General features: G+C 33.5%; 1 protein-coding gene across 1 annotated transcript; it reads left to right on the top strand.

Annotated features, from left to right (window-relative positions):
* The first annotated feature begins 13487 nt into the window (after positions 1 to 13487).
* Positions 13488 to 15426, top strand: LOC129218401 (uncharacterized). Its single transcript, XM_054852656.1, is given in 3 exon segments — positions 13488 to 13902; positions 13905 to 14341; positions 15397 to 15426. Coding segments are annotated over 3 exon segments (882 nt in total).
* The last annotated feature ends 881 nt before the right edge of the window (positions 15427 to 16307 follow it).

The following is a 16307-nucleotide window of genomic DNA, read 5'->3' as shown; positions in this document are numbered from 1 at the left end:
ACACAATGGTGTGTGTGTGTGTGTGTGTGTGTGTAAGTATAATTAGTGGAGGGGGGAGAGAGCTGGAACTGCACGAAATAATAAAAAATAAGTCTGATTTAGATGCAGCGAAATTTAGTCAACAATACAAAACTGACAAATACAATTGCTACACATTTTTTAAAAATAAATATATGAAAAATAATAACAAGTCATAACAAAGATCATATTAAATAAAATAAAGATAATAATAATAAAGATCATAATTACAGTAGCTTGCGTCAAAAATGCAACTAAATCAGTGGCGCACCTATAGGATCTAACGCTCCTGACGAACTTTAGAGAGGAAGCATTTTCTATATTATAATTATACAAACGCAGTTTTAGATGATTTATGATATTGTTAGGGGGAAGGAAAGATTGAATGCCCTCTCCTAAAGATTTTTCGACTGATAATGATCTTTCGAAATAATCTTGTCCAATTGCTGTCTCTCTTACTGTCGCACGCCTCACTCCCGCCAACCCCTAAGTATACGCCAGTGAACTAAATATGCTATCGTATTTCTCTATCAAGAGCAAAATCAGAAAAATACTAATCGTTAGAATAATACAATAGCATCAATAATAATAGAACATGAAATAAGAATCACTGTGGTACTGTTTATATTTATAGGAACTAACCTATACGATAAAACCGTAAGACCAGGTAAATATGTCATAAAATCTGTTTATGAATTATTTTCAGTATATTGAAAATAAAATCTCATAATAAAAAGGTTTATTCGTCATCTTCAAAATAAGAAATTGGTTCAAAACTGAGCTCCTTTGATGCTTGGACGAATTTAAATTTAAATTTCAACAACGTTGACCGTTATCGTCTATTTTAAGAACTAACTTTTCCGCAACTTTTAATTTAGCAGATATCTTGGCAGTCAAATGGCATTAATTAGTTTTGTTTCTCTTCAATTTTATTTTGCAGATTGAAGGAGAATTTAAGCTTCATTATAGTTTCTAAGAGGTTCGTAACGAAAGCAATGCTAAGTGGAAAAGTTTTTCCCGCTCAATGCCTTTTAAATTACAATAGAGCATGCCTAATGTGTGATATATGAGCACTTTCGGGATCGACACAGCTGGTCACCTTACATGGGTAATCATTTTGCTGGACAGAAGGAAGTAACAATGCTTTTCCAACATAGAGCATGCGTGATCGTGTTTTAACATTTCGCAAAAGTCAGAGATTCATTCGGTAAATCGAGAATTCTCCCTCCTGAAAACTTGCCCCTGAAAGGACCATTAAAAGTTCCAGCAAAATCTATACTAATAATATAAAGCTGAAGAGTTGGTTTGTTTGAACGCGTTACTCTAACTACTGGTTCGAATTGAAAAAATATTTTTGCGTTGAATAGTACATTTATTGAGGAAGGATAGGCTAATGGGAGTGGAGTAGCAATAAATTGAAATGATATCAATAATAATCATGATGCATTTTTTGCTGCATCAATAGCTCGAACTTTTGCTGCCCGAATATCTCAGTCGAAAAAAAGCGCTGAGCCAGCAACTCGTAGGGTTCCGGGTTCGAACTCGATTGCGGGCGGGAAGATTTTCAGCATTTATTATCCAGCTCATTTAAAATTAATTCATAAATCAAGGGTCTTCAATTATTTTTTATTGAAAATTTTTTTTTCGTCTTTGTTATTTAACGGAAAACATCTATGTGGATAAAGGTGTGTAATTTTTACTGTACATATATATCTACTGCGGGCACAACTAAAAATAAAAGAAAGAAAAGCTTAAATTGTTTCGCAATATTATTACTGACCCAGGCAACGCTAGGTTTGTTTGTTAGTCAGTCATAAACCATGATGAAATAAAGCAAGATTGAAAATTTAGGACTCAAATGAAAGAGAAAAAGTCTTCTTCTATAACTAATACAAATTTAAGTTTGGCAACTCTCACGATACATATTATGGACCTCCTCCGTTTCCGGTCGAAAGAGGTGCCCGAGCGGGGCGCTCTTCTCAAACGCTACACCATGAGGGGCGCCCGAGAGGTACCTAGCTTAATCGCAGTGATTTCTAATTCAAAGTTTCCCTTCCTGTTTGCGATCAGAAATCAGAATGGCTTTTGAAAGATGGAAAGCTTTAAAATACACCTACAATTTAATATTATTTTTCAAAAAGCATATTTACAATCAATAAAAACTTACATTATAACGTTTACGGACACATTTCTTGCTCACTTACAATCTATAGAAGAGGTGTAGAGGAACTCTTTCATCGAGTTCTCATAAGAACGCCTTGGTATAAATTTAGAGGGTCATATAACATTGTCGCACCAAGGTAGATCTTGTTTTTGTTAGATTTTTTTAACCATTCTAACTTATTCTTATAAGAGTTCTTAATCTATACGAGGTTGAAATGTAATACCAGTCACTTTTACAACATCATGGTAGAGCTGCCGCTATTTTGTAGTTTTGAATAGTAAACTTTTTTTTTTGAGCAAACCTCCTTTGAAATTCTTCTATACTTCCCTAGGGGTGCTCGAATCTCAAGTTGAGATTTAACTTTGAGTATCGACACTAGATGACGCCAGCATAGCATCAGAACCAAATCAATTTCGTTTTTACTAATTTAAGAGCAATATTAAATATTAATAAAAATTTTAATAAGAAAAACTTCAAAAAGATACCGCTTAGGGCATTATATTAATGCCTAAAATATTAAAAGGCACACTTTTAAATCTGTATTCCATAATTGATAGATAAACAAGCATTTCAGTGGAATAATATTATTCAATAATTACATGCGTAAAAAATACGGAACCTTATTACTAGCACTACATACTTGTAGAAATTCGAATATAGAGGTAATGAAATAATGTATACTGAGACGAGTTCCGTTCATTGAATATTACACTTTAACTTTCATTTAATACGCTTTATAGAAAATATTGCAGTATGGTCAGCAGTTGTAGTTTTTGAAGTATTCTTATTTACACGTAGCGCCATCTCTTGATCTGACGTTTAACTGAATACAAATGAATAGTTTTGAGCAAAAACTCGCGAAAAAGTGTTCCCGAAATTTTTACTGTCAAGCTTATGAAGAAATGATGACGTTTCACATTCAGGGGCGTCCCGATGGGAGGTCACAGCAATCTCCCAAAAAACTGCTTATTCGAAAAATTTTGCTGACGATTCAGAAAATTTAGAGATGACATTGCAACATATTCTTTCTTTTAATTCTAAAAATTGCTTTTTAATAATACCTAACGGTCCTTCTCATTAGATGTTATGTACGTATGTATGATATGCGTGTAAACTCGTGTTTTATCATTCGGTAAAATAGGAATTTTCCTCCCCCCAAAAATTTTAGTTCGATGCTCCTCTGTATATATTATTTAATTTTGCACACCGGTTCATGGCTCAAGTACTGATCTTGGGCATCACATAAGATCAATTATTTAAGATATGCATATTTATTTGCAATTATCAACTAATAGAGCAAGTTTCTATTTTTTAAATGACCCTATAGTTTCATAAAACATGTTGTCTTTCATTCTTTGAAGTTTTAAAACATTTCCTTGTAATGACAACGCAGATTAATTACTGAAAAATGATATAGACATGAGTTAGACCTATAAGGGAAAATATAATGATAGAAAATGGGGAGATAAGGAGTAGCCGAGATTTGTCTCGAATGCTTAGCATGTTAGTGTATTTCACATAAGACGGCATCTTTATTTTCAGAAAAAAATAACTAACTTTGTTGTTTCATTATTTGTTATCTTTTGCTCAAAAAAACATTTTGAATTTCGAAGAAAAAAAAAACACGATTATATTCCGTATAAGTTTTGTTACTTTTTTTTAAAAGTTACGTATTAGTGCTCTTTTGGTCAAAACTATGTTTTGAAATCAAACCTAGCGTAGTTATTTAATATCTATATCGCTGAATCTTTGATGAGCACTGAACTTTAATGTCTTGTGCGTTAACCATTTTATCAGCTATCATCTTTACTAACAGCATCTTAATCCTGTTATTTTATTTTTCACGTACGAATCAAAGATCTGAATAATTTCCTCTGTTATTACGTTCACTCACTTGTGTTCTTACCACTCCAACATTGTTTAATGGTATTTCATTAGTAAATTGTAACTGGATTACTTTGCAAAGAATCCGAAGTTTCCACTTTTAAAAACTGCCATTTGGAAAAAAAAAAAAAATGTTTAAAAAAAATTTTGATGACTCTTTTTTGTTCTTCACAGTTCTTAATTTAGCATGCTGCCTTTATTTAAAATCATTCAGCCTTTTTCGCTCGTCACTCATTTTTATTTATCTCCGAGACTTAATATCAACGGAAAACAATTTTTAAATATTAATAATGTAAAATAGAAAATAAATGTCAATTACTCAAGAAACCAGTACTGAATAAACTTAAGTATAACACTAAAATCTTAGTCAAACTCCAATCTTGTTGCAACTTCTGGATAAACGCAACGACACTTTCTGAAATTGACACTCTTTTCTTCTTCACTTACTATCTTGCGCTAATCAATTACCATGATTGAAAAATGTTTTATTTTCATAAGATATGTGAAAGTGATCATTATTAAATGACAAGAAAAAATTGTATCAGTGGGAAATAAAATAATACTAATATTTTACTTTCAAATTAAATAAATAAATAAAAATGTGTGGTTAAAGCAAAATTTGCAGCCGTAGGCAGCGGTCTACTCTGCCTATAGGGAAATTGGGCCCTGGTTCAGGTTCCAAATTAGTTTAAATATACTTTTTTAACAATTAAAACAGGTATCTCAAAAAAATTTAACCTCTTTTCAATAAAAAGCAAAAGATCAGTTGCTATGCAAATAAGGCAAATTCCTTCGCTCACAATTTTTCAGGCATTATAATTCAGCAATTTCAAAATATTAATATTTTAAAAAGCACTATTCTAATTGGAGCACGAATTTCCAATATGGAGCAGACAAGCGTAGGAGAAATAAAATGTAGAGCTGTATATTTCAAAAAAACCCTCTCAGCAAACAGACTTAAAAACTGAGCTTGTAAAAATATATTAAGGCAAAAGTTTTTTTAATTAAAAATGAAGTACAGAGGAAATTTTAAGAAGATTGTCTTGAAATTGAAATCGTTAATTTCATAAGAAACAAAATGAGTTGAAAAATTACGCAGGGGTTACGTTCCACGAAAATACCACGAAAATCAAAAATGCGTAAATTAGGACTTATTATTAGTGTTAAAATAGTGGTTAGGTTCCATTTTCGAAAAAGGAGAAGAAAAAAAAACCTTCCTTCTAGTGGCGGATAAATATATACACAAGGGTAATTTCAGGAAAAAGTCAACCGCTCGTCCCGCACGTAACGGTTCATATATTTATTTCATCAAAAAGCACTGCTATTAAAGGATAATGACGAAATTTTTTGCTTAAGATATCATATATACGTTTGTAATTCGTTAAGCAGAAAAAAAAAGTTCATTAATATTGTAAAGTTTTAATTTTAATGAAATATACGAGGTGTCACGTGTGAGACAAAAATATAAAACTTATTACAGGCCATTCCACGTTTTCCGTGGAATGGCCTGTAATACGTTTTATATATTTAACCGTTATGTATTATAATAGGTTTTATGTAAACTTTTCCGATACATATGCACAACGTGTATAAAGAAAATGTGAATTAAAGTAGTGTTTATACAAAATAACTGGTTATGATATTCTTTTGGAAGTCATTATTTTTCTTTGTAGTTCTTTTTGGAGCATTAACGTAGCCATGATCAATCACGTTATTTCTTTGACAGGATCTTCCTTCACGAACAAATCAGAAATGTTATTTGTCATTGTCAAAGAATAGCTTAAAAGCTTCAGTGTGAAAGACTTTTGGTTGTATGTCATAGCCATCAATATCGGTATCCTCGTTGGTTTCGCTCTCCTTTGTCGCTTCTAAGAGCTCTTCCAGTGATGAAATTGGTAAATTTACTTCTGGAAAGAGCTCTGGAACCAATCGTAAAAAAATGTCTCTGGCCGCCCGAGCTCTTTTATTAGCATCCCAAAATGCAGTTTATTACTGCTATCTGCAATCTCGGGAGTTTCGATTTTGAAAGAGGGGAAAATGTTATCTATTTGCAATGCTGCATTCGCGTAAAATGGAATTAAAGTGTCAAATCTTAAACCGTGTATAATCAAATCCGCTTAAAATAAACCCGCGTAAAATGAGGGTTACTGTATTTCCCTCTTTAATTTCCAAACAAAACAAGAGAACCTATTGAAATTAAAAACAAGGTGAAAGAGTTATAATTCTATAATAATTTTCATCAAAAGTGAATTCTTGATGAAAATGATTATAGAATTATAAATCTTTTTTATTTTGCTTGGAAAACGATGCACTTTAAATTTTCAGAATGTGTTTACTGAATCAGACCATCTAATTAATAAATAACCTTCTTCAATATTAGATATAGAAAGATTTTTTTCTTCGTTTTAACTCATTGAACAAAAAATTAAAAAAATCAGAACCTACATAATGGCTTTTATTTCTTGGCACACATATTTTGTTACCGGTGTTATTGATTTTCAGGTAAAAAGATTTTAACTTCACCTGCCAAATATATAAACTCTATTCATCCGTTGGAAATTAGCCATAAAAATTAAATTAAAAAAAATTGTGGAGTTTTGCATTTAAAGCTGTTTTTGCCAAAACCAACCTTCCTATTAGAAGTTAATTTACACTAAATTCAAACAATTTCTTCCTGAGTTTCATCTTAAGTTTCTCTTAACTGCTCAAAAATGAACGAAATATTGCTCCTCTTAAAATGTGAAGTATGGGAAGAAACCCCTTCCAGCATATGATAGAATTTGCATAAGATCTTTAAATCGGACTTTTCAGACAAATTTCCCATTCAGACAAATATTCCCCATGTCTCATATTTGAACTTTTTTAACGTTTTCAAACATTTATTCATTTAACTTTATTTACTCATTTTTGCGTTCATATAGCTATTGTTGATCAGATTATATTCTAACGGGGACTTGTTTCATGTTATTTATTTAATATAAAAAGTATTTAAGGGAAAATCGGCCGAAATGGTGATACACCGCATAATTTTAAAATTTAAAAGTTATAATTACATAAAATTTGAAATCAGTTATTCAGAGAAAAAAAACAGTAATGTACTCTGATGTGAAGAAAGACAAATTTTAGCTGAATTTTTTTTCTGAAACAAGCAGTTTTAACTAAATTATTTATTTAGCTTTTCTTTCTCCATGAAAAACAAGTCATGTATGCTGTCAGAAATAACCGTTGTGTAGTGCAGCTCTGGCTAGTTGAGCTGTGGTCTTGACTATGTTTACCTGTTTTAGGGGAGTTTAGTGAAAAATAGACGTGTTATTGGCTCGGATTTTAGTTGGAATATTTTCAAAAAACTACTAAGAAAGTTTGTTAACTCAACTTAGCGACAATTACCCCTCCCTATTTACCAAAACAAAGGTAAACATTGTCAGAGTCTAAGCTCAACTTCTCAGAGCCTCACAATAATTCACCACTTAAGGTCCAATTACAAATTCCTTCTTGCGAATAAATGAGTTTTCTGCCGTTGTATTATTTCAAAAGAACTTTAGCACAATAGCTGTCTTCAGAAAGAAAAGCTAATGAACATTCCATGTTTTGTGTTATGATTTAGTTTAAGATGCATAATGTTTTCTCATTTGTATCTGCGTTAAAGATTTAATCGAAATTAGGTGATATAATTTCCCTTCTTCTAGAAGATTTCGCCAGATTAAAATAGTTCAACAGAGGCCCCCTTTGCGGCTCATAGCTCCCCTATTTTGAAAATGTTTCCCGTGGCCCCCGTTGAGAAACCCTGGATTAAGGGAAGGGGGATCATGACACCCCATGGTCCCCCTCTGGATGCAAGTTGGTGGAACATAAACTTATTGATGCCTTGAAATAACTTTTACTTGCACTGAAGTATGTTGAACTTGTACTGATAAAAGCGAAGAGTAATTTCTTTTCTTCTGGGAAACTGATTGACAGCTACAATTTGTTTATCAAGAGAGAACTTTCTGAACGAAAATATAAATAAAAACAGGTACTAATGCGCAGGTAATATTTAATACATTTCAAATGTATGTTCAATTGTGTAATATATATATACCAATACACTGCAGGTTTCATTTAAAGAAAAATGTATTATTTCTAGAACTGAAATTGTGTAATAACTCATAAAAACAATTTCCCTATTAAAAAAAAAAAAAAAAAAAAAAAAAAAAACCAGTTATGCACCCATGAGTGTATTTTACCAAAATATTAGCTTTTCATTCAATAAAAAAATAAAAGGTCAATTTTTGTTTGACAGAGTATTTTTACATGGCTATATATCTTACTCTTTTTTGTACTTGTTAAAAATACAGTTACTTACAAAAAGGGTAGAGTTATACTTCGAAATGTAGTCACAAATTAAACATTTTTAGGGGACGAATTCTGCTGGAGGAGTCAATTTACACTAATACGCTCAGGGGCAGATCTATAAAGAATCCGACCCCCCCCCCCCCCCGGGAGAGGATTTCGGAATTTTTCTTTTCTGATCATATAAAAAGGACTAAAAATTCCATGCCCATTCCGAAATAGGTTTTTGGCTAGGCCACTGCAACTTATGTTTTAAATAAAACTTCAAAAGGTTAAAGATTAGAAGGGAAAAAATATTAATAAATTGTTTTATTTCAACATGGGAAAGTGATAAGAAATATCTATTCATGTTTTCTGAGATATGTGAATTTGTTATTCTAACCCATTTTTAACGATTTTTTCTTCCAATCTTAAATTTATGTATTTCTTGAAAATTAATGCTTAATTAAATAAACTCTTTTTCCTTTTCTAATTTTATGCTTTTTGAAAAGTGTTTGAGGGTCTTTAATTTCCTCTAATAAGATGTAAAGTACAACGAAATTTTCACAGTAAAACATGATCCTCTCCATTGAAATAACATGAACGTATTCTTTTAATTTCGATTATGAGTGAACATTCGCTATTTATTTGTAATAAAGAAAATTAACTGTATTAACGAAAGTCAAAAGTATAACTAGGAATGACGAAAAAAGAAAAAAAACAGTAATAACTTTATTAGAAGATTGGTAATTAATCGATAAGATGAAAACAAAAACGTCTTTTCGACACTACTAAACAATCACGTAAATAAAAAACACAAACTGGAAAATGTTTGCAAATTGAATCATATTAATGTATAGCAGTTTTTACTAGTTAAATAAGAAGCAAAAACACATAAAAAGTACCCTAACTGGTACTACAAATTATTAAAAATAAATATACAATGCATCCGAATCATAAAACATAGCTAAAAGAATCCCTAACTTACTTCTCGTTGCGATTTCAAAGTAGAGGCGGACGACTTTAAAACGGACTTCTTGTTTAACGTACCAAATTCACACGCGATTGAAAACATTCCCTTTTCACACTTTTCTATCACACTAAAAAAAGTATTATAGGCTGGACAGGGCAGTTATTATGCTGAATACTTTCCTTATGAACAGGGGCTCCCCCCAATGGTAAGGTCATCGTGACATTCCAAAAATGTCTTTATTCGGCAAATGTTGTCAGACGATTCGGCAAAATTTGGAGATCCATGCGGCAAAATTTGGAGATTTTTTTTCGACAAAGTTTGGAATTCTATTCGGCAAAATTATCATCAGTTCCATTTGGCAAACGGAGAATTTCCGCCCTCCCAAAACTTAAGTTCTGGGCGTCCCTAACTATGAGAGTAGCTTCCACATTTATGAAAGCAGAAACAATTCTGTACCTGCCAGACTAACGTGAGTCACACTATCGCCACTTTTCAGGAGACCCGAAAAACTTTCGAAGTGTGTGTGCATACAAAGGGTGGGGCGCACGCTTTTTTATGCTGGTAAATAGCTATAACGGAACTGTTTTCATAGAATTACGTTGTGATGACTTCACGCGGAATAAGATTTTACATATAAAGTTGTAATCTGCCTTGAGCAGGAAAAGGGCAGTAACTGCACATTTTTCAAATTTTTTTTTTCGCATTTTGTCATCTATTGCACGTTAGCTTTATTGTACAAATTTGCTTATTTGGTTGCCGCTGAAAAAACGTCTAATTCCAGCATCTCCCTATTGTTTGTATTGAATGCAAAACGTGTTTCTTCAAATATCTCGAAAACTTACTTCTGCAGATACTGCCGTTTTCCTGCCCACGGCAGTAATAACCTGAATAATAACAGCATCTCCCTATTGTTAGTATTGAATCCAAAACGCGTTTCTTCAAATATCTCAAAAACTTACTTCTGCAGATACTGCCGTTTTCCTGCCCACGGCAGTAATAACCTGAATAATAACAGCATCTCCCTATTGTTAGTATTGAATCCAAAACGCGTTTTTTCAAATATCTCAAAAACTTACTTCTGCAGATACTGCCGTTTTCCTGCCCACGGCAGTAATAACCTGAATAATAACAGCATCTCCCTATTGTTAGTATTGAATCCAAAACGCGTTTCTTCAAATATCTCGAAAACTTACTTCTGCAGATACTGCCGTTTTCCTGCCCACGGCAGTAATAACCTGAAATTGCCATTTTTGAATTAATCTGACTCTGAGGTACAGAATTTTCGTGGGGAATTCTAAACACATGTGATTTCGATTACAAGATTTTCAGGAAACTAAAATGCTGCCAACATCCTCAAGTTCACAATTATTACGACATAGATTTTTCAAATCGGTTAACGAAAGATTATATGATGTTTACTCGCGATTTGAGAAAGTTCCAGCCTTGAATAATTTGGAGCTTTGCTAACTTGCTAACAAGTTAATGTTAGCATTTTTTTTTTTTTTTTTCAAAAGTTGACTAGATTCACCGAATAAGAATTTTCTTGTGATCATCATTCCAGATCGGTAAAAATTGATCAAAAGCTTTCATTTGGGTCAAAAACAATCAGAATGCTTTACTTACCTAAAAAATTGAAGCGTACTTCTCTGCTTCCAAACATTGAGGAATCCAAACAATTCCAATAAAAACACAGCGCATTTTCCATTTTAATATTCACTATTCACTACCAAATCACAGCTGCTTGGAAATTTGTGTCATAAGGATTGTGTTACACATAAATTGCACGAGTAAGCATTTTAGCTTAAATTTACTTACTAATTTGAAACTAAATCAAAAGAAATATAAACCATTTATTAAACATTGATTGTACTTTCCAGTTCCGAAGTTCAATATTGAACTTAAATAATGAACTTTGGGAGAGTATAAAAACAGAATCAGACAATTGCTTTCACTCATGATAAGTAATGGCGAGTATCTCACTCGCTCATTGTAATTTTCCTATTCCTATTCAGAGTCACAACTGACTTCAACTGTATTTATGTCGAGGACTGCATACTAAGTGCCTTGCCTCCATTATTTTATATACCGATAGATGGCAGCACCATCACCGGATCGAACAGTTAATGAGAATTTAGAACTAGTCCAAGAGCTAATAGCTACCTGGTGCTAGCACCCCCAGAGGTATCGTTTCACTTGGAGGACATTGAGACCACGAGCATATTTAACGTCGCCCAGTCCCCTTTAATGACGACGGTGGGTCTTCGGCCAGCGAGGATCGAACCCGAGACCATTGTAATTTTACAGTTCAAAACATGATCACAGAATTTGCGTTTAAGTGTTGCCACAGTTCCTGAAATAAAGTGAGTTTTTTATTAAAAAAAATCTACTCGGGATGTATTTGTATACACTGGAATCTGAAATAAACAGCATATGACGTCAAGACGCCTGATATCGTTGAGATCGCGAGTGGTAAAGAGCAAACCCTCTAAGCATGCTTTAAGAAAAGACGGTTGCATAGGCTATGACTAAAAGAAAAATTAACAATGTATTGTCCGTTTTTCACGAGAAGGCACTTCGTCCCGCCTCCTCGAACGCCGAGTTCCATTTTACGCGGGGGTGATCGTTAAGCAATCTACGCGCTTCTAAATAAAAGACAACCAGACAGCCTTAACTTAGGCGTGCATTTTAATGTGCAAAAAACTCTTAGTGTCCTTTATATCACTTGTCTGTTGTCATTTTAGCTATTCTTACATTTTAAAAACTGTTGCTTTTACGACAAAATGCTATGATCCGAATATACCTTCTGTCGAAAACAGCGAAATAAAATTATCGGATACCACGTGACGTAGGAGGAGTCAAGTACCTTCTCATAGAAAACGGACAACACGCGTTTATAAAATAAATGCAATAACTCTGTTTAATACCAGGAGTAGAAATTTTTGATAGCAGCCGCTTACATTCAACTCTGCTGCAGACATACTTATCTCTTCAACTATCTCTGGTAAGAAGAAGGTTCGAACTTCTACTTGCAATGATCTGCCTACTTTCCTGTTTTTAAGGGTATTTTCATCGCGCGATTTTAAAGTGTTTGTAGTCTGTCGTTTTTTTTAATCTACGTGAATGGGTTTATTAGGAATGACAATAATCGAGTCTTATGTAAAAAGGGCTAGCAGCACATTTGTTAGTTGGTACATTATAACTTTCACTTCATATGTGCATGTGCTATATAAATAACTTCATGTGTTTAGCCTCTTAATGTGTGTGTAGGTCACCGCTTGTCCGAGTGAAAACATTCGTAAGTATGAAATTTTAGTTGTAGGTACCTTGGATCAGGTCCTGATACCCCCCGAAGCTCTAAAAATTCTAAAGATTCAAATTTCTTTTTTAATTCAAATTTTTGGCAAAGTTTAGGGGAAGTCCACCAAAATTGGACCCTTGACTTATTTTGCCAGATACTTGGCACATACTAGTATTATCGTAAACGTCTTAAATCACTTCTTTGTCACAACAACCTGTGGGATCGCCATTTCTCAGTTCGAGTCAGTCATTTGTGAGTATACTGTTTGAATGTTGGTTCTTGTTGCATTCTACGAAATTTCTTTTAAAGCGTGACTTAAGCACAAAGAAAGTACATGGGGAATGCTTTAATGGTGTTGTGCTGTGAATGGTTGCCTACTATATAAACGGGTCCTTATATCATGTATGTAATGTGGAAGTCGGACTTCCCACCATCTGATGGTTAGACTCTGGAGAAATCGAGGAATCGCTTCAAATTTTATGGGCACACTTAAAGCTATATGTTGTTTTTTTTTAGTGACTCGTGCGTTTGCTTGCGAAAAGCATACTTTGATAAATTTGAATTGATTACGAAGATTGTTTTCTTTGTACATAATTGCGCATTTGAAAAAGCTTTTCTTCACAGCTGTCTTCGAAAGACTCCGAGACGCTGTGCTCTATTTTTTTTTTCTCTGTCGCGCTCCATATTAGCCATTTTCCTGTACTAGACACTTTCTTATTCGAGATGCACGAAAAGAAAGGTCTCCCTGTCATGTACCACATACTCTATCATATGTACCTAATGCTGCAGCTACGTTTGATCTGGTACAGCCTGTCAAGAAATCAGATTCTCACCAGACTGAGATGTACTCTATTGCTTTGGCCACAATACACGAGAGGTACCCTAATCAGGATTGGTTTAGGGTTTATACTGACGGATCGGCCACTCCGTCAGCTGGTAGAGCAGGGGCCGGTGCCTACTCCAAACATTTTAGTCTTCAGGAGCCTCTCGACACTTGGGCGGATAACTTCGATGGAGAAATGAACGCAATTTTTATGGCCATCAGATCTATTGGAGAACCAGCTGAACAAAATATTGTTCTCTTTGTTGAATTTCAGGCTGCGATTCAGACCATTACTGATTACAATCTATATCCTTCAGAACTTGAATCTAAAAAATCCATCGACTCTCTTTTGCGTTCCGGAAGAGAGGTTGTCTTCCAGTGGATCCCAGGCCATTGTGGCATCTATGGAAATGAACGAGCGGACATCTTGGTAAAGGGGCTGCGTCCCTGCATCCACCTTCTCGCCCGGTTCCACTTAGAAACGCTAAGCGACTTCTCGCAAGCAAAATCCAACATGCTACAGTCTCTACCCTGAGGAACAAAGCTGACGGAAAGCCCTGGGCTTGCCTTCTGGATGATGAACAGCGTACGCGCCTTTCTCTCCTTCCCAGAGCCTTAGGAGTTGCCTCTTTCCGAACAATTTCTGGACATGACTATCTACAGGCCCATTTACATAAAATCAACCTGGCAGATTCACCTCTCTGTGTGCTCTGTGAGGGGACTTCTCCAATGACAGGGGAGCATTTTTATAGTTGCTCCTCTTTTCATGATATTTATAATTGTGATGACTTCCAGGCCCTAACACCCTTTGAGGCCACTTCATTGTTATACTGGACAGCAAGACGCCTTGTGTTTGAAAGAACGATGGTGGGCGTAATTAAAAAAAAAAAAAAAATACTTCACTAAAAAGCAAAAAAGAAAAAAAAAAGTAAAAAGCTCGAGGAACTATAAAGCAACGTATGTCAAGCCTGAACTCAACATGTGAACAAGAATAGTAATGATGAAATAAATAACTAAACACCATGCATTCGACAGCATATTGCTTATAAGTAGTTCAAAGCTTATGTAATTTCAAGTCAATGAAAACTTTGATGATTTCAGCATTATCAACATTTAAACAATTTCGAGAAAAGCGACTCAACGTTTGTAGAACTGGTTCTTTTTACGTTATTTTTTTTTCTAAATTTCGACTTGCCTGTTGCTAATCATGATTCTATTATTGCATTAAAATTTTTTAACGCCAAATTCAGAAGATAAATTATGGTTAGTCTGTCAAAAAATGACTCATACAAGAACAAAGACATTGTTATACAAAATATATTTATTCAGAAATATACATGCGTAAGAGAATACAATTCTATACAGCATTACTTATAAAAATAGACAGGATATATTTCGTTCACATTTATTTAAAAGACATTTTTGTGAAAACAAAGGTGCTGAGCCCCCAATTCAACGAAAACCATTTAGGATTGAATACAACCATAAATGCCCAAAAAAGGTTGCAATACATCACCGGTGAAAAAAATCGGTTTTAACCAATAATAAAAATGAACCACTAAACTGATATGATATAAAACCGATGAACCGATATTTACAATCCGTCTTGAGCCAAAGCCCCTGAAAATTTTCAAATCACGAAAGCTTTGCACTACACCAAAATCGAAAAATGCTTTTTATCCACACCACAGGTACAAGATACCACGTGAGCAGAATTAGACACATGATTGGTCACACTTCGGCGGTGGTTGTGACCAACTCGCAGAGATCCTATGTTCCTAGTAGAACTAACATGAAGTGTTAACTTCTATAGATCATTATTTCAGTTTATTTGTCAATAGCTTCATTTAAGTCATTTTTCATGCAACAATGTATAATTTTTTTCTGATCTATATGTTAGATAAAATTCACTTTTTTTTTTATTACAGGAAAAATTCCTAAATGATTTTCAATCGTAAACACGCTAGCAGAAAGAGCAAAATTGCATTATTACTTCATAATCTAGAAACTCAGAATAGACCAGGGCTTTATTTGTATGGAAGCACACATTTCTCCAATATTTCTATTCAAATTTGGGTGCATTTTGCATATTATGTATGGGAATTTAAACTATATTATATATATATATATATATATATATATATATATATATATATATATATATATATATATATATATATATATATATATATATATATGAATGAAAATAGATTCAGAAGACTATAGAGCTTCCATACTTCTTCCGTTACAAATTAAGCTCTGGATTAGACAAAACTGAGTTTCGACCGAACCTCGATTTTACATAGATTGTGCTAATTTCATATTTTTCCATTCTATAAACTCTTTTTGGTGATGTAAAATAAAATGAATGCAATAAAAAATTATGCAAGATATCGATCAGTGACAATTATATATGCATTTCAATTTTGAAAGTGTTCGTTAAGTTCTCATTAATCTTATATTATTTACAGACTCGTTACAATAACTGTTAACCTCTTGGAGACCGATCCGCGTCCATTCAATATTGAATCGTGACTAATATATGTTCGACTTAACCGCCTAGAAATATTCCTGACGGTAGATGAGGGGGAAAATGCAGGTTTCAAGATCCCGCAGGTTAAATTGCTTTGCAAACAAAAAATCATTGTTAATGCACAGAAAAAATGAGAGACCAGACACCGACACAACTAGTAGCATTCAACTTTATGTGAGTTTTAAAATTTTATGTAAAATTCAGGAGATCTGTGTACAAAAATTTTGAAGACTATATGGCTCCCACATTTCTTTTGCTAAAACTTAAGCCCTGGTACAAGAAGAAATATATATATTAATTGCTTTT

The sequence above is a fragment of the Uloborus diversus genome, chromosome 1, assembly GCF_026930045.1.
Source record: "Uloborus diversus isolate 005 chromosome 1, Udiv.v.3.1, whole genome shotgun sequence".
Classification (NCBI taxonomy): domain Eukaryota; kingdom Metazoa; phylum Arthropoda; class Arachnida; order Araneae; family Uloboridae; genus Uloborus; species Uloborus diversus.
This window is presented reverse-complemented; position numbering and strand designations above follow the sequence as displayed.